Below are 24208 nucleotides of genomic sequence, written 5' to 3'. Positions count from 1 at the left end.
CTCTTTAGACCTATATAATATTGTTATCTAATGGATTTTTCTGTAACCTATGTAGGCACTTTAACTATAAGTATCCTCACTTATATATAAACGTAGAAGAAGTTGAGTTAAAAAAATGTAGACTTTCCTAAACCTATAACCTGCAGCAGCTATAGGATACGATACGATATGAGACAAAATACAAATCACTCGTTGCGTCGGTGTAATACGTATACATCATATTATGTGTACACTCCGGTTGGCGATCTATTATTGTAACGATGGTAGACACATAAAAAATAATACGAGAAACCTTGTCGGCGGGTCTCGGTCCGACATTCGATATGATTGTATAGGTATATAGGTAATATAAGTACAATGGCATGCCCCGCGATAAACGTCGACGTTTATTTCGGTGAAATACATTACGATTCGAACACGACAAACACACACACACACACTAAACAGAGTTAAAAAAAAATATGTATAGCTAGCCTGTTTTGATTTTGGACGGCAATATTGTAGCCACTACATGCGATGGCGCGGACGCGATAATAAAAAATATTTAAAAAAACCCTAGCGTAGTCGTATGGATACAAGTCGATAAAGGTGCCAATATTATACTTTCGTAGACTATAATAAGCGAGTAGAAAACATCCGATTCTTTCAAAACCGCCTAAGTCGATCGACCAACAGCAGCAGCAACCGAAATGTTAATAAATGTATACACAAATACGATATTAAGCAAATCGCCGTCAACTCGGTAAAATATTGTAATGCGCATTATTTACTTACGTCCTACACTCCTACGCCGTGTTCAATAATAATAATAATCGCGTACGCGCGAGACGATTAGATACCATATAATATTATATCACACGACCCTACTGCCACCGTCACCATACCCGACGGATATTCGAGCACAATATTATAACAATATAATAGATAATATATATCGTACAGCCGGCTTTCCGCGGGATTATAACCGAAAGGGTCCGTTTTCGTTTTACGACGGTAAAGTGATAAACGCATGTTATTATTATATAATAATAATTATGATATTGTGGTACACCAGGGGCGGATCCAGGGGGGTGGCGCAGGGGGCGCGCGCCACCCCCTCGGCTTTTATTTAGTTGAAAAATTACATTTAAAAATACAATAGTTTAAATTTAAATACAATTTAAAAATTGTAAAATGTTTTTATGAAATTATTGTGTGTAAGCATAATGACGTACTTTTTAATAAATAATAATGAGACGTATTTTTATATCCCAAATCGCCGGATGGCGGTTTGAGATTATTTCTAGTTTCTACATGTGTAGTGTTTATATATTATTATTAATATTATCTTGATAAGTATTTGAATTATATCTAAAAATAAATATTCCATTCAGATTATTTTGTATAGATATCTATACATATAATATTTCACTATTCATCAGATTACAATTTAAATTATACAACAACAACAATATCTGATTTTCTTCGTATTGTGTACAAGTGTACAAAAAATAGTTTCAGTATTGAACTAGCTGTTCTATGTCGTGGTTACCTATATTTATGTTAAATTATTTCTTAATGGTTATATTAACGGTATAATAATATATTATATAATATTAACGGTATATTTCTAAACCTATAATGGACAAATTTGTTATCAAAAAAAAAATTAAGTTGCATGAAACCCATGAAAGTGTCACATCAACAGAAGAAGTGGATACTTTAACTCCAAGTTTGTCGTTCAATAGTTTATTGACTTCTGCTTCGACGAGCTCAATAGAATCGCAACGTATTATTAATGATAATAATGATACTACTACTTCATCGGAAAGTTATGATATTGGTAACTATATAGACCACATATATTCTATTAATGATTTTACTAAATTTATGATTCTTAAAAATCATTGGGTCCCTCCAAAACATTATATATTTCCTTTTTCTGTACATAACAAACGCAATAGAGAAGAAAAGCGACGTCCTAATCATCAGCATTTATCTAATTATTCTTGGTTAGTTTATTCCGATGTGAAAAAAGGACTTTTTTGCAAAAATTGCGCCATTTTTACTAATGATATTCTAGTAGGTGGTCAAAAAACAATATCTGTTAAAAAATTGGTGACAGAACCCCTTATAAAATTTGCTAATTTATTAGGAAAACATGGAGACTTAGACTGCCATTCTCAAACTCAGTATCATAAGTTGGCAATAGTTAAAAGTGAATCATTTATTCAAGTATATAAAAATCCATCTTATGATATTCGGAATCAGGTTGAAACTTCACGTAAACAACAGGCTATTGAAAATAGAGAAAGACTTGTTCCAATAATAAAAACTTTAATTTTACATGGACAACAGAATATACCTATAAGAGGCCATCGTGATGATGGTTCATTACTTAATACAAATAATAGTCCTGTTGCAACTGAAGGAAATTTTCGTTCATTACTAAGATTCCGAATAGATAGTGGGGATAAAGTTTTGGAAAATCATTTAATGACAGCTAAAAATAATGCTACTTATATTAGTAAAACATCAACAAATGAGTTAATAAATCATTGTGGTAATGAAGTTCTTTCTATTTTATTAAATAGAATACATAAGGCAAAATATTACTGTGTTTTATTTGATGAAACAACTGATGTATCTCACATATCCCAACTTAGTATATCAATTAGATATATTTATGAAAATACAGTCAGAGAAGATTTTATTGGTTTTGTTGATCTTTATAAGGACAATTATAGTGCAGATGCTCTTGATTTGGATATAGATAATGAAAGTAACACATTAGATTTACAACAGTCAGAACCAACTATTACAGGAGAAATACTTGGTTCAACAGTTGTAAAAAAGTTGAAAAGTGTGGGACTAGATTTAAAATTATGTGTAGGAATCGGTTGTGATGGTTGCAGTGTTAATATGTCGACAATATGTGGAGCAGCAATTACTATACAAAAATCTGCCAAGAATGCTTTAATATGTCCGTGTTTAAATCATTCATTGAATAATAATTTATCTAGATCAAATAAGATTCAAAGTGTAAGAAACGCTATTGGAACTATACAAGAAATAATAAAGTTTTTCAATGTTTCAGCTAAAAGAAATTTTATTTTAAAAAAACATTTAGGGTATCAGCTGACTAGTCACTGCATAACTCGCTGGATTGAGAGGCATGATTCTGTATTACAATTTATAAATGACCTTCCAATTATATTGAAAAGTTTAACTGAAATTTCTACATGGTATGATATATCTACTTCATCAAAAGCCAATTCATTGTGTAAAACTATACAAGACAGTGAATTTGTTATGTGTATTTTCTCTTTAAATGACATAATGTGTCTAACACGACCTTTAAGTATATTACTCCAAACTAAAAATTTAGACCTTTTTTCTGCTACTACTAAAATAAAAGAACTTAGAGAAGTACTAAGTACAAAACGAAACGATGCAAATCAGTGCTTTAATATTATATATAATAATGTTGTTGAAATGATGTCAAAATTAGGCACTGAACTAAAACTTCCAAGGACTACTAAAAGGCAGACTTACAGAAATAATATTGAAGTCAACCCAGAAGACAGTCAAGGTTACTGGAGAATATCAATTTATATTCCTATTTTAGATGAAGTAATAAAAGATTTTGATAATAGGTTTTCTAGTGATAATATGCAATGCTTTAATCTTAATTTTTTGATGCCATTGAATCTCATGAAATGTTTCAAAAACACTGAACAGTTAAATCAATCAATTAAAGACATTTCTAATCAATATAGTGAGTTATTTGGTGAATCTATATTTTCTATTGAACAAAAACTAAAAGGAGAATTAAATCTATTTGAAAATAAATTAAAATCAGATACTGACCTCACAACTATAACATCAGCTATAACATTTCTAGACAAGCTTGATTGTGACTATTTTCCAGTATTTTCTTTATTTATTAAAATTCTAATCACTCTCCCAATATCTATTGCTACAGCAGAAAGAAGCTTTTCTTCTCTACGTTTACTAAAAACATGGTTAAGATCTAGAATGAGCGAAGAAAGGTTAACTGGTCTAGCTTTGTTATACATTCACAAAAATATTGATATTCATAATAATATTGAGAATATCATTAATAGATTTGCTAATGATAAAAATAGAAAATTGGACTTTATTTTGTAATTTTATTAACTGTACAATGATTATTTTATAATATTAAGCACCTATATATGAAGTTATAATAACAATAACAACTATTTTGTTTTCTGTTTTGTTTTATTGATTATTTAATATAAAATAAAGTTTTATACCTACTTGAATTAAACTGTGATTAATTTTATTTGAGTGTAAGTTAGTTCAAAATGATAAATTGGTAACACATTTATATATAATAGTAAGTATGTGGTACCTATTTAAAGTATATTAATACTTAAATTAATTATTGCTTAAGTAAAGTATTTATTTTATCATAAATAGTAATTATGATTCATTATTTTTATATACCTACTTCTTATCCCTACCTATCTTTATTACATTTTTAGATATAAATAAAATCATAAACATATTTGGGAAAATACTTTTAATTTTACATAAATATAATTTTAACTTACATAGAAAGTTTGACGAAAAATCGGAAGACCAATGTAATTGGTCCACATAAATGTCTACAAAATGTGCGCCCCCCCCACAGAAAATTCCTGGATCCGCCCCTGTGGTACACTAGCTACGTTAATGTCTACGCTATAATAATATTAATAATAACGATATGATGATGATGATGATGATGATATAACAACATGACGTGGATTTCGTTTTCATTATTATGAATATAATATAGTCGCGCTACAACGCCACCGTAATATTATCTCCACAACCGCAGCGGTACAATAATAAATAATAACTATGTCACGATGACAATATGATAATACGAGATAGGTATACGGCGTACATTGTATAATACAATAGCTACGGAGAAAAATGAAAATAAAACAGACGACAGTGACCGCTGATCCCTGCGCAACATTAATCAACGCTTAACAGTTTATTACTCGGCTGAGACACATCGGCGCTGATAATATTAATTTGGCCTGTATACCATTACAGTGTATGCACTCATCTGTACTTGTCGAGTGTTTATTATAGGCGCGAACGCAGTAAAAAAAATTTTGGAGGGGGAGGTGATTGAAAAAGTATTCATAAGTATCATACTGATCATTTGTAGGTCACGAAATTTATTTTTTGTTCATGATGTTTCGGAGAGGGTTTAAACACCCAATCCTCCCCTGCGATCTGTTTATTATGATTTCCGCCTTTAGAAAATGTATCAGGGAGGGGTATAATAAAATCGAAAGCCAAAAAGTGCATTTGCATTCATTCTTTGTGAACTAAAAAAAATAAAGGCAAAAAGCACATTAAAATAAAAACAGTCGACAACCAAATCAAAATATCTGTGAAATGTCTATTTAAACAATAATAAAGGTTTATATTTAAAGTCCAAGGGGAGGGAGAGGGGAATAAATTCCCTGATTGTATATTTATTATGGAACGAAAGAGCGAGTTGGAGAGAAGTATACATATATATTGATATTGTATTAAGCACGTACAATACTGACTAGGGGTAGTGAGCACTTTTTTCCGGTCTAGAGAACTAAATTTCGGTTAACGTCCTATTACTCCTATTTTATACGTATTGTAGCCACTGGCTGGGTTGGTAATGTTAATTGTTGTATAACTTATTTGGTAAGTGGTAACATAATAGTATACTACGTTGTATATCGGAGCGTGTTTGTCTTCAAGATAGATACGCCCACGCTCAGACGTTAGACTTTAAACCCGTACTTATAGCTATTATTACGGCGACTGTCCGGCAATATGCACGCGTGACGACACGATATCTATGTATAAAATATAAATGTATAAATTAACCAAATCAGGTACAAATGTACTAAGGTAAAGTATAGAAGGGACTAAATTCGCAAAACACTAGTCTAAAATTAGTAAAATTATAAACGTCTAAAATCACAAACATTCGCGCAATAGGTAGGAACCACTTTTTGATCAAATCGATTTTGTTATTTTGTCGTACTGAAAATATTTTGGTAACCGTATTACCGTAAAAGATTTAACATTGAAATTATCATTAAATATCCAAAGGGATCCATTTTCTAAACATGATATATTTTTCAAATGTATGGTTCTTTTGGGGTTCATAATTAGTTACAATTTTACAAATAAAAAAAAATTTGAAACTGACAACTGTCATATTTTTTTTAGTAATTCTTGGCTCTTGGCTTTGTACTGTTGTTTAAAGCTTTTATTAATCAATAAGTTTGATCATTTTATACTAGGGTAATTTTAAATTATTCTAATAAAAATTAAAAAGTATCTGAAATGTTACTATCTTATTATCTCAAACGTTTTTTTTTTTTTTAATAACACATCACATCCAGCGTATTTAAAAACTTACCAACAACATTGCACATTTTAGTTCGCATTAATCAAAATTCACTGGTCAATTCAAGTCTTGTAAACATTTGAACTTCAAATGAATGTGATCAATGATCATTGAACCAGTAAACTTTATTTGTATAAATAGAATTGACCTTATGAAGAATGTTGTATTAAGTTATAAAATCTTAGATACAAAAAGAAAATGTTATGAATTTTGTAAAAACTCTAAATTTAAACGCTTATAAAAAAAATATTGTGTTTATGTATTTTTGATATTTTTTATTCCGCGAATAAACACCATATTATAAGGAACCTTGTATTACATTTTTAAGGATTTTTACCCGCAAAAATGTTGATAAATGTTTCTAAAAAAAGCATTACAATTTAATATAATATTCTTCATAAATCATAGGTACTTAAGTTATTTTTACAGAATCTTTATATTATGAAAAATAAATAGACAATAGCTTTTATTATGGTATTTAAACCAATATGAATAATTTTATAATAATATTATATTCAAGGAACTTTTTCTTATAAATGTAAAATGTAAATTGGTAATAATATATTATCATAATTTATTTTTTTAGTACATATAATAAAAAAAATCATAACTAATCAAAAAGGATTGTAATTAGGAATTTAATAATATAGAATAATATTATAAGTATTTTTTATTTTTGTACTAAGTAACAATTCTAATTAATGTTGTAATATATCAACTTTCTTTTCAATTTTTAAATCAATATCATTAATTAATTGTTTTACTGTTCATTAAGATTATACTAGTAAATTCCATAATACAATTACAGCCTTGCTAGTGACAATAATAACAATTAAAAAAACACAATATTTAATAGTTGTGAAAATCACTTTACTTTTTATCCAACAAACTTTGCAATAAAATAAAACAAGCATGACTAGAAAATAATGGTATACATCAGAATACTCTATATATAAAGGTTTTGTTTAAAATATAGTATTCAAATAATTTAAATTAAAATAAGATATATGTGTGTAAAATATTATCAGTTCGTCAAATAATTTTTTTCACAAATTTTAAAAATAATTTGTCATTTTTAGTTTTTCTATGAATAAAGCTCACATTATATTGTATAATTGTATGAGAAGCTATTGATGTTCTGAAATTCTGTTATGAATAGTAAAAAAATTAGAATAACAATTTTTAGCAGTTCAAGCATTAACTCTCTTATTTTTCTTGTATCGAGAGACATTTAAAAATTTGTTTGACATACTGTTCTGATTCATTTTGGCCTTTCTCACATCTAATAGTACGTCTGAATCTGAATCTGTGTCAGATAATTCCAAGTGTGACATTGAACCTAAAAATACAACCAAATTATTTAAGTTAATAATAATAATAACAATAAATCATAAGACTGACTTTTCATTGAATGATTATCATCATCAACTCCAACTAGCTTGTATTTTTTGATTTTTTGTTTAGTAGTACAGATCCGATTGCAGAAACAAGCAATACTCCAAAAACAAAATACTGTAGTTACAAACAAAGCAGCTAATATGATAACCACATATACAATACTCCATTCTATCAACAAAAAAAATATTATACATAAATTATACTTTTACAATTCAAATAATAACATATAATGTATAGTAATATAATCAATATTTTATAAATAATAACAATCATAATATTCTTTTATTATATTGATAATACGTCCTTTTTAATTTAATATTTTTATAGTACCTACAGCATACATAATGCATACAAATTTAAGTCCTCGATGTATATAATAATTTAATATATTTAAATGGATAAGTATACTTTAATAATTCAAAATATTGAGATACAGCCTAACTGCCTCATTTAAATATATTATGTCATAGAGACACATTTATAAGATAAAATAGTAGCATTGATAACTTTACTATGATAAACTATAAAAACATAATTGCAACTTGAGGGGGGCTTGGGGTCTAAGCCCCCTCAAAATCAATCATAGCCCTCCCTCAAATAGTTTGTATATATCCCCTTCCACCTTTATATATCTTAGGGAGCATACACACAGTACATACATCAATACATGCAAATTATAATAGCCCCTCAACATTTAAAACTCAAATTGCACTTATGTATAACACCATATCGTAGAAACACGACACAATTCAATATATCTTTTAATACCAAATCTTTGGAGATAATATAATTTTTTCTAACGGTTATATTGTATATGTGTATAACATATAATATATATCAAGAAATAATTTATAAATATAATAATTTACCATTCAATTTTGACTTATGTTCAATTTAATATAACCTAAATATTATTTAAAATAAAAACAATTAATTAGTTATTATAAGAATTCCTCTTCTAATATAAAATAATTTATTAATTAGTTCAAATACTATAAAATAGAATATTTTAGGAAAATATGACATCTTTAAGATGATTAAATATTTAAATTGTACGTTTAAACTTACCACAATTGGATTCACCATCTCCAAATAAAGCTCTGTACAAATTGTGCATCCAAAATGCTTCACAAACGCATATACGTGTTTCTTCTTCACAAATTCCGTGGCCTATATAAAATAAAAGGAACAATCAAAATAACAATTTAAAATACTTGAAATATTCTAAATTTTCATGCTGGATGCTTTCTTCTTTTTTACGATCAGTACAGTACTATAATATAAATTACCAGTGGTGAAGTGTTTTACGAGACAATATACTCAATTTATAAGAAAAAAATATCATATTTTTAACAAATTTACAGGAATTTTAATGAAAATATGAGCAAATTTATAACTACATCATTGGCAATAAGTAATAACACTAATAAGATTTAAGAATCTTTTTTAAAAAAAAAGTACTTTGTGCACAAACCTGAACAATTATTTTGACAAACTGTAGTTTGAATATTGTCAACAGATAGTTGTAAAAGTGAAGAATCTTGTTTGAGTTTGGATTTTAACATAGAGACTACATCTGGTCCTGAGAGTGTTTTATTTTTATTATCATCAACGAAGAAATGTAACTGGGCCCTTTTAGAATTTTGTTCTTCTGTCCATTTTCTAACCTTTAATTGACTACCAGTTGGCAACAACATGCCTAATTTTAATTTTACCTCGTCTGCTTGATTTTGTGTTAATCGGCTTGCTTCAATGTAAAGTGTTAAACATACAATAGACTTTGCAATAGGATCTGAAAATGAATACAGGCTTATATTAAATAAAAATTCATGTCAGACTAAAAAAAGATCTGTAAACTATTATACCAGGCTTGACGTTAACCGAAACTATATCTTCACTGGACGCTCCTTGGTCATCAGTAACTTTTAAACGAAATACATATCGTCCTTCAACAATGTTTGTTACCTAATCAAAAAAATTTTTAAAATAAATAAGTTATCATTTAGTTTAAAATATTAGGTAAATATAAAATACATAAATTTACACACAATTAGAACCGACGAATGGTCTGAATTTAAAATTATATTTCCAGCAGCTAAAGAATTTGGTTCACGAATCCAGTCCCATTTTACAATGGCTAAATCATCCCATGACAACGAGCCATTGAGAACAATAGCACTGACTGGTAATACAATTGTCTTATCTCCACCAGCGTTAGCTTTAGGTGGAGTATTTTTGTCTAAAAAATTTATATTTAATATTAGGCTATTGAAAAAATGGATAATATAAATTAAAAATGTAATTTAATAAAATTATAGTATTAAAAATTTTAAAAATGTTTAAATAAGATTCAATTGATAGTGTTTCACAATAAACATTATCTTACTTTGATATACTGTAATTTTAACAATGTCTGAAGCGTTATTTCCATTTCCATCAGTGACAGTTAAACCAATTACATAAACACCTTTAGTCAATTCAGTAACATTTGTTCTAGATGCGTTGTCTTTATTGAAACGCACATTCGATGGACCACTGTAATAAATTTATTTATATGGTAAGAATTTATTAACAAAATATAACAAAAGATTTTTTTTGTACCTAATTTGATACCACTTCCATTTTTCTATTCCAATATCATCGCTACTTTTTGAACCATCAAGTAATGCCCAAGTTTGAGGCAATGATAATGTTAAATTTTTACCAGCAACGGCTAAATAAAAAATGTAATCATATACTTAATAATTGTATTAAATCCATCATACAAAAATATAAATAAACATACCAACAGGAGGTTTATTGGTTGGTGGTTTGACAAAGACATGAACTTCTGATGGACTTGATGTTTGATTTGCATTATCAGTCACTCTCAATACAAATGTGTATAAACCTTCTTCCAAATTAGATAACCTGGGATATGGTGTACGTGTATCCTAAAAGGTTTTTAAACATAAATTAAACATTGTTAATTTGAATTATAATAATTTTATTTTTATTTTTTAATCACTTGAATATCGACAGCTTTATTTTGATCTGAAGAACTTTTTGTCCACTCCCATGCAACAATACCATGATCATCTGTGCTTAGACTTCCATTTAGAGTCACATTTTTTACTGGTAAATAAACAACCATATCTTGACCAGCATTTGCTTCTGGCGGATAATCAGGTACTCGCATAACAGTAATATTAGCTGTAGTTGAGTCGGTAGCATTCCACGCATCCATAACGGTCAATCTTAAATTAAATTATATTAAAAATATGTATAATCATTTGTTTTAATGAGTTTTTTATTAATACATATATTTTAGATAACTTGATGCAATGGTATATTTAATATACTAACAAATAACAATATTAATTATAAAGATTACCAAGTTTAATAAAAACAGTAATCACTACATTCAAAATATTTACCTCATTTAAGTTAAATTTATAAAATATAAACATCTAGTAAAATTAAACAACAATAAAATTAAATAAGTCACAATAACTCAATATTTACTATAGATCAGGGGTCTTCAACCCATGGCCCGCCTTGTCATAATGTGAAGCCCATGATTATATTTGAAATTTAGCGTGTATCTTTTCTATTTCGATAAAATTATAAAGTACATGTTTTTACTACAAATGAGGCCCGCATAATTTTTAAAAAATAATACACGACCCACTGCATAAAAAGGTCAAAGACCCCTGCTCTAGATGAATTCCAACTATATGAGAGAATTTTATTGTAAACAAATATAAACAAAAATATACCCTAATATTAATTCCGTAATTATCAATTAATATTGATGGACTAAAACTGTCACAGATATATGATAATAAACTTTAAAGTTTAGGTAAAATAAATAAACTCTAAAAAAGTATATTTAAATTACATTTGGTAAGACATTCTTAATATTATACATGTAAAATTTCAGTAGTTTCTCAATATGTAGAAAAAACCTACTGAAAAAATAAAATTAATCACTTTTTCTAAGAACTATCCGTATATGATTTTCAATCTTTAAAGGTACAATATGGAAATTTTAAAAATGTTTTAATAAGTAATAATGTCTAAAGAAAAAAAATATGCTAAATTAAATAAAAATATCATTTACTTGAATGTGTAGTTTCCAGGAATTTGTAGATCATTTAACTGTAAAGTTGGAGTATCAGGGGGTAAATGAGGTCGATATCCTAGTTGACCTTTTTGTAACTCCCAACGCCAATGCACAATACCAGTATCATCACGACTACTTGAACCATCAAGCACTGCTACTGTATTAGGTAACTTTACCACCAAGGAAGATGGTAATATCACAGCTTTTGGTGGTGTATTGATTCTTTGTGCTTAAAAAAAAAATTTTTAATATAAAATATATTATTAGTTAAATAAATAAATTTAAAATAATATATTTTAAGACTTATAAGACTTACGCAGTAATACCGTGACATTGGCTTGTGCTTCTCCAAAAGCACCTGTACCGGTAACAGTCACCTTGAACATATATAGACCTTCAACTAAATTAGAAAGTTTCAATGTGCTTCCATTCTGATCATTCATTGATACAGTTTGTCCAGAGCCCTGAGTTTTTGAAATCAGTGACCATTCATATTGATAACTATGACCTAAATCATTATAGAATTATAATGAAAATGTCATAGCAATAAACTGATGAATAGTTAATAAATTGAATATACCTGTGTCATCTGCTGGTACAGTATAAGCAGAAAGTGTAGCTTCGTTTTCTGGTAATCGTACAGTTTTTGACAAAACTGAAACAACTAAATGTTTGATTTCAGGTGGTTTTTGGGATTCACTTTCAACTGATACCTAAACATTTAAAAATTTTTTTTCAAAATAAATATTGCAATAAAAATTAAATAATTTTTACTATTTACTTTTTTTAAACTGTCAAATGGTTGTTGTTGTTCTGGTATAGCATTGTTTACATCGTCTACATCATAACCAGATATATTTGATCCTAATCCTAAATTACCAGTATTTGAATAACAGAATTTCTTAGTATCGTCTAATTGATAACCCTCAGAACAAACACAAATACCAATTTGAGGGTCACATAATTCATTATCAGAACAATCATTGTTCACTTCGCATATTTTATCTAAGGAGTATACTACTTTGGCATCCCTAAAATTTTAATTAAGTAGATATATATATTATTAGACAAAAAGAATAAATTGGTATGTATGCAATAATACTAGGCGATTCTTTTAACATTAAAAACGAATTATCACAAAATGTATAAACAATTTAAAAAATATTTTTATATCTACTTAAATAAGTCATTTGTTAAAAAAACAAAATTTTTAAAAAAAATTTTGTAAATTCAATAAATTAGTTATAGGTAGAACTTATTTTTAACAAAAGGAATTTGAAAAGTAAAATATACCTACAGTTTATAATACTACAAAGAATCTGAAAAATTTTTTTACACACAAGTGCATAATATTTTGTTGTTAAAAGAATATGATTAAATTTTGGCTATTTTAAAGTAACATTTTTTAGTTACATTTAAATATGTAAAGTTTAGATGAGCAAATATGCCATAAAATATTGATCCACAATTTATTATTTTTCAAAATAAAAAATTCTAGGTTCTTTGACAAAAGAATCACCTTGTAAAAATTTATATTTATATTTACTCAGGCTCGGAGAAACTGTTTCCTTCTAAAATGTCAGTCCAATAATTAGCAGGTGAAAGTGGAGCTACTAAAATCATTTTGAAATCCAAGACATGTTCTTTAGCATAAACTGGTAAACAGTCATCGTTTGTTTTACACGACAGCTAATATAAAAAAAAAATATATTAACATGCTTAATCATTTACAAAATTTGATACAGATATTGAATAAAATATATAAAATAATATCGATTAACAGTAATATTGAATAATGGTAAATATGTGGTACAAAACTATATACAAGAGAAATCTTTTTTATACTTATAATGTATTCAATTCGTACCATATATTTAAACTTATCATTACAGTGGTTTGTTGAGTGTATATTTCAATTAAATTGATAAATCTAGAACTAATGTCATTGAGTTAACAAAAAGTGTTTTTGTAATTGGTGTAACTAGCACTAATGGGAATTGAAAAAAACACTGAAAATTTAGATGATAAAGTAAAATCAATAAAACGGTTTTACATGAATACCCACTTTAATATTGAAAATTTGAGTTATTTTATTTACCAGTAAAAATACAATCACCTGTAAATTTAAAACCATTTAATGCAACATTATAAATGTACTAATCATTAAAATGACAGTGTTCCGGAATAAGTTAATGTTTAATATACAGATTTAAAAAACAGTGGTTTAATATACAATACTATCAAAAGAAATATTGTTTATTTTAATACATTGAAATTGAACTAAATTGCATTATTATCAAAACAAAATTACATAACAATGTATTTAAACCCTAAATTTTAATTATGAGCTTGTTTAGTATTTACTCACCAGTGTATATAATTATAATAAATAAATTTAATAGTTACCGTATAGCAATCGTTTTTGTTCATGAAAACCACATTACAATTATCAGATTCACAGCATTTCATGATACATCCATTCAATGTGACATTTGAAATTTTCATATAGAGACCAGCGTCTTCTTTACCTGAAACATTCATTAATTTGGAAATTAACACTAATCTACCCCATTCAATACTTTGATTATTTATCATACATACTTAATGGCCTGTAGCCAAGGAACACCCAAGGGTTGATTTTTGGACATAAATCTTTGCGGTCACGCACACTTGCATAAAAACCACGACAATATACAAGCATAAGAAGTACACCGAATAAAATACTCTGTGAAGACTTCATTTTGACTGTTGTTAATTTAGACCTTCAAACAATATGGAACTAGTTCCTTACTGAATTGCAGGGCTACATGAATTTTTTTTGTAACATTAACGTTATGTTATTAAAACATGATGTCAATAACGATTGACAGAAAAAAAAAATTATATCCACCGCTTTAAATACATATTTTTATAATTTCATCAGAAAATAACATAAATTCTAAGTTCACAAAATTAGAAGGTACTTCACTAGTATCGATTGCTGAGTGACTGATGAGTGACGACTGTCGAATATCGAGGTCTGAGCCCAGAGGCGAATGAGACAATTAAAAGTCTGAGAGTCTAAGACTAACCAGTAACCACTGACGTCTGACCCTGACGGTAAATTAGCATGTAATAAAATAATTGTAATAAATAATTATGAGAATTTGAGATACTAGCATTATAAAATCATTATAGTTCTGGTAACCATAGATAATGAAGAATTCTTTAGCGGTTACTCCGGATTTCAGTTTGTCGAACACTGATAACGTCATAATGATAAAACGTCGTCGGTGGGCGATTATTTATCGCCTTCCACCGTAATATTAATAATATTGTACTTGTATAATGTATTTAGGTTGATTCGCCAAGCGGCAAGCGTGTACACCACCGTTTTTCTTTTAATAATGAATTTTTCAAATTCTGATTGTGTAATTTTTAAGTATACCTATAAGCTATTAGGACCATAGTTTTACTACCATTGAATTTTTGGTCATTGGGTAATGAAGTGCTATTAAATAATAATTAATAAAAATCTTATAATTTTTTAAAAATATTATACTTAAAGTTTAAACTAACTTAAGACTAAACTAAATATTATACATTTATACATTATATTCTATGTTATAGCCGTTATACGAAAAATCTCGAATTAAACCAATTATTCAGAAATATTATAGTATATTATAATATTATCCATTTAAATTGATTATAAAGTTTGAATTTTAATTTAGATACATAAATATTTTTTAAAAAATATCTGCTTAACAAATTACAAAAAAGCGGCTGTTCTTATTTCAAAGTTTTAATCACTATAAGATACTCCTTAAGTTTCATAACAAATCTAGATATCTGTTTTAATATAATATGGTTTTTAAATATCTACTTCTTTAAAAATTTCAGTCAGAATTTGAATAATTGAGTTATTATTAAGGACAATAAGGAGTGGGTAAGCCGTGAGTATGCTTGGTGAATCATTCTGTATACCATTAACTTTTAAAATTATAAAAAATAAAGTGAGCAAACACTCAAACTTTAATCTTCATATTATAATATATGTAGGTAGTACATATCCATAGGTATACGAAATGCATAGAATAATACTGACAAATAGGTAATAAGAAATAAGGCAATAGCTGTTGAGTGACGTGTTGACAAAGATTATGTACTGATTGTCTGATTATATTATCACAGCATAATATAGAATAATATTACCTATTTAATATTTATTATACATTTTTTTTTTTTTTTAGTTTCTTTTATAGCTTAAGTACCTATTCTTAGATCATTAAAACGTTTAAGTACATTATATTATTGTGAACACTGAACAGTGTGATTGATGATTTAATATACATGCACAATTTATAAAATATTAAAATGTTTAAATGTAATTAACAAATTAAAAATATTTATAATATGTCACTTTAAATTATAGCCTATGATTGTAAAATACTGCGTAGGTATGGGATGCGATAACATGAAATTGTTGAATATTGTATTATATAATACTATCGACTATCGTGCATTATATGGCCTACTTTTATATTTATAACATGACAAAATATATATATTATGTATACGGGGTGATTCTTTTATCACGAACCACTTATTATTTCAAAAAGTAATAAAAACATTTTTTTATATAGTTTCAAATTGTTACAAAACCAAGGTTTTTATTAAAAAATTACATTTTTAAATATTTTTTTAATTTTTTTAATTTTTTGAATAACATTATTTTAATTTCATATTCCAAAGCAGAATAATTTTTTGAGTGTTTTGATACATAAAAATCGAATTTAGGGCGGCGAGTAGTTTATGATTTAAACCTATTTAAAGTTTTGACAAGCGGAGTAGTGGACAAACATTTTGCGAGGTAACCCCATACTACTCTACTCCGCGCATCAAAACTTTAAAGTTTTAAATACTTATCTCCTAAACTACTCGCTGTAAATTCGATTTTTATGTATCAAAATACTCAGAAAAATGTTCTGCTTTGGGATATGAAATTAAAACTATGTTGTCATTCAAAAAAGTAAAAAACTTAAAAAAATATAAGCATAAAAAATACTTAAAAATATAAATTTTTAATAAAAACGTTGTTTTTTAACAACTTGAAACTATGTAAAAAAATATTTTCAAAAACATGAATGCTTTTTGTAATAATGAGTGGTTCATGACATTGGCGTATTTAGGATTTTGTCTAGGGATATACGTTAGCAAACATATAATTTCCTCTACCGTGGGGGGAACACTTCCTATTACTACTGTTTCTCAAACATGTTGAAAATGTATAAACTTATTATCAATAAGCACTTACACATAAATATATAAGACTGTATTTTTTTGTTTTGAAGATTTATTATTCATTATCATTTTTTTATAAAATGGGGTAAACCATAAGAATACAATAGTAGTGCTTATTGATAAATATACAAATATAATATATATATATATATAAGACGAAAAATCAAAACCGTAAAAAATATTGCACTAGCGACTAGCCAGTATTCCGAACTTAAGGATCTCAGGGTCTCAATACAGCTACTAAGGAAGGGCCCTTTTTTTGGTTCTTGGTCAGGGGCCTGGACCCTAGGAAAGCAGCTGCCTTGTTTGCCTAGGTGGAAGTTCGGCACTGACACTAACGTGAGTGTTCGATTATAATAAATAATGAATTATTATGCTGAATTAAAAATGAACTAATGCAATAATAAATATTATAAAAATAAGTAATAACTCGTATTTAGTGTTTAAATTTGTATACCATTTAATTATTAGAACTTATTGTTTAGAATGCCTATTTATATATATATACCTTCACTTTGCAATAAGTTTTGAAATAGCAACCAAACGCTTATTAATTATTATAAAAAGCATGATAATAGCCAGATCGTTATTGACAATAATAATGATTGACGGAATTTTACGATTTGCAATACGAATTGTTTTGAATCATATACATATTTAGCAGTAAGTTGTGTATTGACTACAACTATCAACCATCATATTTTCAAATTGTTAAAATTTCAATATTATAATAAAATGTAGTGTTTTCAATAATTTTATTCTGTATTTCTGTAATATATGTACGATATTATTAAACCTATCTAGTTAAAAAAAGACCAATGGGGGAGATTTATCCCGCATACCCTCCCCCGTAAATACACCACTGGTTCATGATAAAATAATCATCCTGTATACATATATAGTTTGTCATGATTTATAATACTCATTATTGTACGCAGTACGAACCGATACACAGTGCACATACAATAATATGGTAATTCTCGGTTATTGTTATTATACTACTAAATAGATACCTACAGTGACGTGTTATGGGGGGGGGATTTGGATGTCGTATTCCCCCATAACCTTTTTTTTTAACAAAAAATACTTGTTGACTACGTTTATTTATTGATTTATCAATAAATATTATTATATATAGTTTAATTAGTTTATATTTTATAGAAATAAAACAAAAAACCCAAATCCCCAATGTTAGCTGTACATAAATATATTTTTTTTTTTTGAGGGGATATGTGTAAAAAAATAAAAACATTTCATCCCCCCACGAACATGACCAAATTACGCCACTATGTAAGTGTTAAAATCTACATATTACAAAAAAAAAAAATAAACAATATCAATTTCTAAGTGAAATATTTTTTCAGCTCTTTGTACATTTGTAGTTTTTAAATCAAAATATTTTGAAATTATAGCTTTTATTAAAAGAGTTAAATGATTAGTAATACAACCATTGTCAAAATTATGGAATTGTATACTATTAAATACAGAAGTATTATTGATAGAAAACTTATAAATGTTGTATTTTGAATTAATAATTTATGCATTCGTTTATTACACTGATTTTGAAACGATCATTTTTTCAGTTTTTATACAAATAAAAATCACACTGTTGCTTGCAGGGTATGATAAACCTCGTACATCTTTAGTATTAATTAAAAAATTAAATAATCGTTTTTAAAACAAAAAAGAGCTCCTACAATAGTACAGTCTTACACAAATTTCACATTTAATTTTAGAAGAAAGATGATGAGAGACGAACTAGTAATATAAATAATAATTTTAATATAAAAATCACTGAGAGTATTTGTAACAATGTATACATTACTATAGTCATGATCATGATCGTGTAAAATTATAGTTTCTGGGTCAAGCACAATGTGCCAATGTCTATATAAATTTAAATTAGTATTATTAATTAAGTCTTAAGGTTCCCTATTTGTAATGCTAGAACAATTTAAAATAATTTTATTATTATCGAGAGAAATGCTAATGTAGTTAGCAAGAGCACTATTTTTAATTTCAATTCCAGCGTTTACTATTAATTTCTTACAAGCGACTCAAAGTCTCGAAATTGTTATATAGTTGGATTTTGGATTATTATTTAAGCCACTGTGTGCTCTAATTGAGATAAACAAAAGTTCTAGATGATCTTGACTAAATTTATATAAACATAACAATTTTAATTTTTCTGATTCTAATAGTATCTTACTTAATGTATTAAAACATTAAAAACAAATTAAAATCCCTAAAAACCTACTTTTTCTTTGAGATCCAATAATAAGTTACATATACAAATTTTATCGATAGTCGATACAATTTTTAACTTCATCATAATTCCTATTGCATAAGGTAGATTTTAAACCATAATCATTGTATTTTCTAAAGTTGAGTATATCAAAAGCATAATTAAATATTTGAATAAATTCAATAGTGATAGTCGCACTACAATTTTGAAAAGCACCAAGTTTCAAATTATTTTTGCAAAAAGTTAAACAGATCTGCTTAAACGCTGTGTTTAACCTTCAATTTCATTTTTTGTCGGAAAAAAAAACTTAATTTTTTTTAATTTGTTTGCCAAATTAACCTTTTGTTTTATTGAAGAACTAACAGATCTTTACTAAATTTGAAATTAATTTGCTCATTTTTATTATTCAGAAGAATCTGTTTTTCGCCAAAAGTATTCGGGACTAATTGTATCATGTTTGCCGGTGCCGTGTCTGTTAAGATTACAATAGATTCATTTATATCATAAACACTAAAATCTGTTTTTAATTTTTATACTTTTAAAATTTAAATAACAACCTAAAATTGTTGTCATAGTTAAATTAGTAAGGCACCTGTCAAATGTCAAACGTCAAACTAATAATATTTACTTTTATTTTATGAAGAAGATTTAATGCTTGATCAAACAGATCAACTCGAAAAACGACTTAATAAACAAATATATATATATACCTAGCTAATTATATTTATTTATGTACTTACTACTTGGACATCAACCACCGAAAACTGGTTATCGTTGTTGATTTTTAATTTACAGTCAATTTCTAGTGTGAATGTATGATATTGTTTTAATACGAGTATCATTGTTCATTAATATTCCTTTTCATTATAGTATACAATTATGCAGAATGATTTTTTTTCAATACCTTCTCGACATAAATAGTCAATAGTATTATATATCATTACTTTTAATGCGACAAATGACTTATAAATAAGTAAATTTTATTAATAGCACTCATCAATCTTCCGAGATTTAGATCCGGCACTAAGTGTGTCTTAAATACCTTTACGAGTTTACGACTACACTAAGGATCTCTTATTCACCATAAATAAATATTTTAATTGTTTTTGTCTTATTTTGCCAATATTCAAGATTTACCCCGCTGAAATCAATGAAAACGGTAAGACACGACACCGTCAACAACAGATTATTACATAATTAGAAGTTGTTGTATGGTACAAGTGTTGAAGTGTTCAAGTGTACAACAATATATTGAGTCCTGTGAATTAGTGAATTATATAAATTTTTTCTTAATAATTGATTATCATTTATTCCTATTTCAGATTTACAAGAGTGTCAAGAGTACTTACTACTTTTTGTGTAACCGACATGAATGGAAAATATGACAGACGAGACGGTCTAAAAAAACAAATTTGGCGGGAAGAGTATTAAATGGTTACGATTTCTATACTCTTTGGTCTGCTTATCATTCTCGTGATTGAACCCATAAAAATGATGTCTAACCACGCCGGAATAACCAAACACAATCGAACTGTACCGATGTTTTTTGATAACGCGTTCTTTTCACTTTTCTGTATTTCTTATATTTTAAAAACGTGTTATTAATATTTATTAATTATACAAAGTGATTAATTTTCCACCTTAAAGCTCTAAACTGGTGAGTTTGCGACTACAATTCTTCAAATTAATACACGATGCCTAAGAATAAAGGTAAGTAAATCGTTTGGAAAGCCGAACTTATTGCAAAATCATTTGCTTTGTTTCATCAATAGTTAACTAATTTATCTATATGATATATTATTTATACATAAGTAAAAAAACAACTTTTTTTATTTTACTTAGTACTTATTGTTTTTGTTTGAATCCTTAGGAAAAGGAGGTAAAAATCGTAGGCGAGGTAAGAACGAGAATGAAACAGAAAAGCGTGAATTGGTATTCAAAGAAGATGGGCAAGGTAATAATTTAGTTGATAAATATTCAGTACCTAGTACTTTATTGGATGATCTTAATTATTTTTAAAATGATTTATGAGCCAAGAGGGATAAAGAATATTAATTAAAAGTTTGAAGTTGATAACTATAATGTGTATATTACTATAATATTGTCGAGCCAAAATGCAAATGTGCACTAATACCACAATTTTATCTATGAATCATGCAATAATGCATGACCTAAATATTAAAGCATTGTTTCTATAAATATAATTTTATAAAAATATAACCAATAATTGAAAATTTACATTAAAATTTTATTTTTAAGAATATCGAAGAATGAAAGATTTGATTTATTAAATATAATATATTCAGCAAATACTGATTAGTATACCCAAAGACAGTAAAGTGCTATCAGTCCTATAAATTATAAAGTTGACAAACTTTACTAGAAATGCGTAGCCATATAACAATTCAAAAATTAAAATAAATAAAGAAAAATATTTTATTTTAAGATTCAACATCCCTAAATCTATAAGTTAAATAAAAATCAAATTTTAAGTATATTATAAATAATTTATATAATAGTAGGTACACCTATTGTCCCATTGAAATTAATAGAGATGATTATGATCCTGTAATTTCAAATTGCATTGGTATGATAAAATTAGTATATCAAGACTTCAATATATCCATATATTGTATTATTGAACCATTACTGTATAACTAAAATTAATATTATAATTATGATTATCATCATAGTTATTTTTTAAAATATTAAATTGGCATATCTATATTATATAAAGATTATAAATTAAAACTAAATGGTCTTATGATTTGTATACAAAAAATGAACTAGTAAAAATGTTTATAACACCTTACTTGAAACTTCGCGTTCATCTATAGTTATTACAACTATTTAATTTTAAATTAAATATTCAATCAATGAAGTATATACTTACATTCAATTTACTTAGTTAGTTAAATTTATTCTCAATGTAGTAGAGTAATAAAAATATAATGTTTTCCTCCAGTTTGTTATTAAACAAAAATCAAAGTTAAATAAATTAGGTATTTTTTGTGAGTTTATTTAGTTCTCAATCATTATTTAATATTTATTATATATACATTACCTCAATTCTTTTTCATTTTTAGAATATGCTCAAGTTACCAAAATGTTGGGAAATGGACGTCTAGAAGCAATGTGTTTTGATGGTGTAAAACGACTTTGCCACATTCGAGGAAAACTTAGGAAAAAGGTGCTCAATTTTAATAAATATGGTAAATATATATCAAGTATAAGTCTCACAAGCTCCAGGGGTTCCTTTAATTTGTTGATTGCTTTCTGACACCATTTGAGGTTTGCTTAGGTCATTCAGTGACATATTCAACTCAATTTGGTGTCAAATATACATTTGAAGTAAATTGATATTATTTTGAATGTATAGCTGAAATATTTAATCATTAGTTGTGTGGTTAAATAAATATTAAATATATGTATTCATACACTTTTGGGAAGTATGATCTTATGAAAGGTATTTCTATAAATTAGAAGTTTTTATTAAATGGAGTGGACTTAAAAAAATATATATGCATTTAATGTGTTAATTTAATTTAATTTTCTATTGTTAGCTTTAATATTAGAGTGAATTGACCTAACTTGATCAAACTTAAAGGTAAAGAATATTATCTGTGTTCTTTTGTTGGTTTTTTATGATATTTAAACTTTTAAGCAAACCATGAGGATTTTTACATTTTACATACACATTAGTCATTACTCACTTAAAAATTAAAATATATTACACAACCAGTAAGAGAACACGGGTAATATTTTTATCTCTAGCATGATTATAGGTCAATTAATTTTAATATTTAAGCTAACATCACAAAATTGGTTCTGCTGAACTTAAATCTGATGTTTTACATTTATTAGATGGCGACAACACTATTTGGTTTGGCTTTCTCTTAATGAAAAACTAAACTTATGTTCAATTAGGTTTAATTTAAAGGTTAATATACATTTTGTATAGGTTTATATTTAATATTTTCAATAGTATAAATAAAATAAAATAAGCAATTTTAATTAAACTAGTGTTTCAGTTAAGTACCAAACTGTTTTTCTAATTCATTTTTTAATGTGTTTTATATTATTTTTATTTTGTAAAAAAAAAACCATTTAGTTGTATTTAAAGGTGTTAACAGTTTTTGAATCCCAATTGAATTTTGTTATTTTATATAATATATTTTGTTATTTTAGGTATGGATCAATCAAGCTGATATAGTATTGATAGGATTACGTGAATATCAAGATACAAAAGCTGATGTTATTTTGAAGTATACACCTGATGAAGCTCGTAACTTAAAAACATATGGAGAATTTCCAGAAACTGGTAAAAATTATTCCACTGATTTAATCATAAATATATCAAAATTTTATTTCAAATAAAATATGTATTATTTTTAGTTCGCATCAATGATACAGTCACGTTTGTTGATGATGGATTGGATGAGGATATTGAATTCGGAGATGATATTAGCGATGATGAAGAAGCAGACAATGCTGTTGATAATGTAAAATCAAAATATCTATAGTAATTTTGTTAGATAATGATATTTTAATGTTTAATTTTTTTAATTTTTCAGATTTAAAGTTATTTCAAAAAGTATCCAAGCTGTATGGTGACATAATAGTTGCCTAAGTTCCAACTTATCTAAAACAATATTGAAATAAATATATACTTACATAATAATTATTCTTTAGTTTTATTTATTTTGTTCTTCTGATCTAATCTCTACAGTCTGATGCAAATTTGTATTAATTTAAT

The 24208-nt window shown here is 26.8% G+C and overlaps 3 protein-coding genes across 4 annotated transcripts; 2 read left to right on the top strand and 1 right to left on the bottom strand.

Annotated features, from left to right (window-relative positions):
* The first annotated feature begins 1620 nt into the window (after window positions 1–1620).
* On the top strand, window positions 1621–4627 carry LOC113558194 (52 kDa repressor of the inhibitor of the protein kinase-like). The gene is made up of 3 exons (XM_026963696.1): window positions 1621–3021; window positions 3118–4049; window positions 4582–4627. Exons 1-3 carry the CDS (start codon window positions 1621–1623, stop codon window positions 4625–4627), a joined length of 2379 nt encoding a protein of 792 aa, XP_026819497.1.
* A 2692-nt stretch (window positions 4628–7319) lies between these two features.
* LOC113555890 (dyslexia-associated protein KIAA0319-like protein) lies at window positions 7320–14664 on the bottom strand. Of its 2 annotated transcripts, none has more exons than XM_026960494.1 (17): window positions 14526–14664; window positions 14331–14452; window positions 13471–13613; window positions 12706–12955; window positions 12505–12637; window positions 12241–12432; window positions 11922–12153; window positions 10827–11055; window positions 10605–10752; window positions 10421–10532; window positions 10206–10354; window positions 9868–10058; window positions 9685–9784; window positions 9294–9611; window positions 8888–8989; window positions 7823–7987; window positions 7320–7760 (listed from the first exon to the last, which is right to left on the bottom strand). In XM_026960494.1, the coding sequence occupies exons 1-17, from the start codon at window positions 14662–14664 to the stop codon at window positions 7612–7614; spliced, it is 2874 nt and encodes a 957-aa protein (XP_026816295.1). In that variant the 3' UTR covers window positions 7320–7611. The 2 variants fall into 2 exon arrangements, with proteins under 2 accessions (XP_026816295.1, XP_026816296.1); XM_026960495.1 differs by having other exon boundaries at window positions 14522–14644.
* Window positions 14665–20999: 6335 nt separating this feature from the next.
* LOC113556785 (eukaryotic translation initiation factor 1A, X-chromosomal-like) lies at window positions 21000–24136 on the top strand. Its single transcript, XM_026961935.1, has 6 exons — window positions 21000–21162; window positions 21323–21406; window positions 22539–22642; window positions 23641–23773; window positions 23848–23954; window positions 24027–24136. The coding sequence occupies exons 1-6, from the start codon at window positions 21147–21149 to the stop codon at window positions 24030–24032; spliced, it is 450 nt and encodes a 149-aa protein (XP_026817736.1). The 5' UTR covers window positions 21000–21146; the 3' UTR covers window positions 24033–24136.
* Window positions 24137–24208: the final 72 nt, after the last annotated feature.

This window comes from Rhopalosiphum maidis, chromosome 4 (genome assembly GCF_003676215.2).
Source record: "Rhopalosiphum maidis isolate BTI-1 chromosome 4, ASM367621v3, whole genome shotgun sequence".
Lineage (NCBI taxonomy): Eukaryota > Metazoa > Arthropoda > Insecta > Hemiptera > Aphididae > Rhopalosiphum > Rhopalosiphum maidis.
This window is presented reverse-complemented; position numbering and strand designations above follow the sequence as displayed.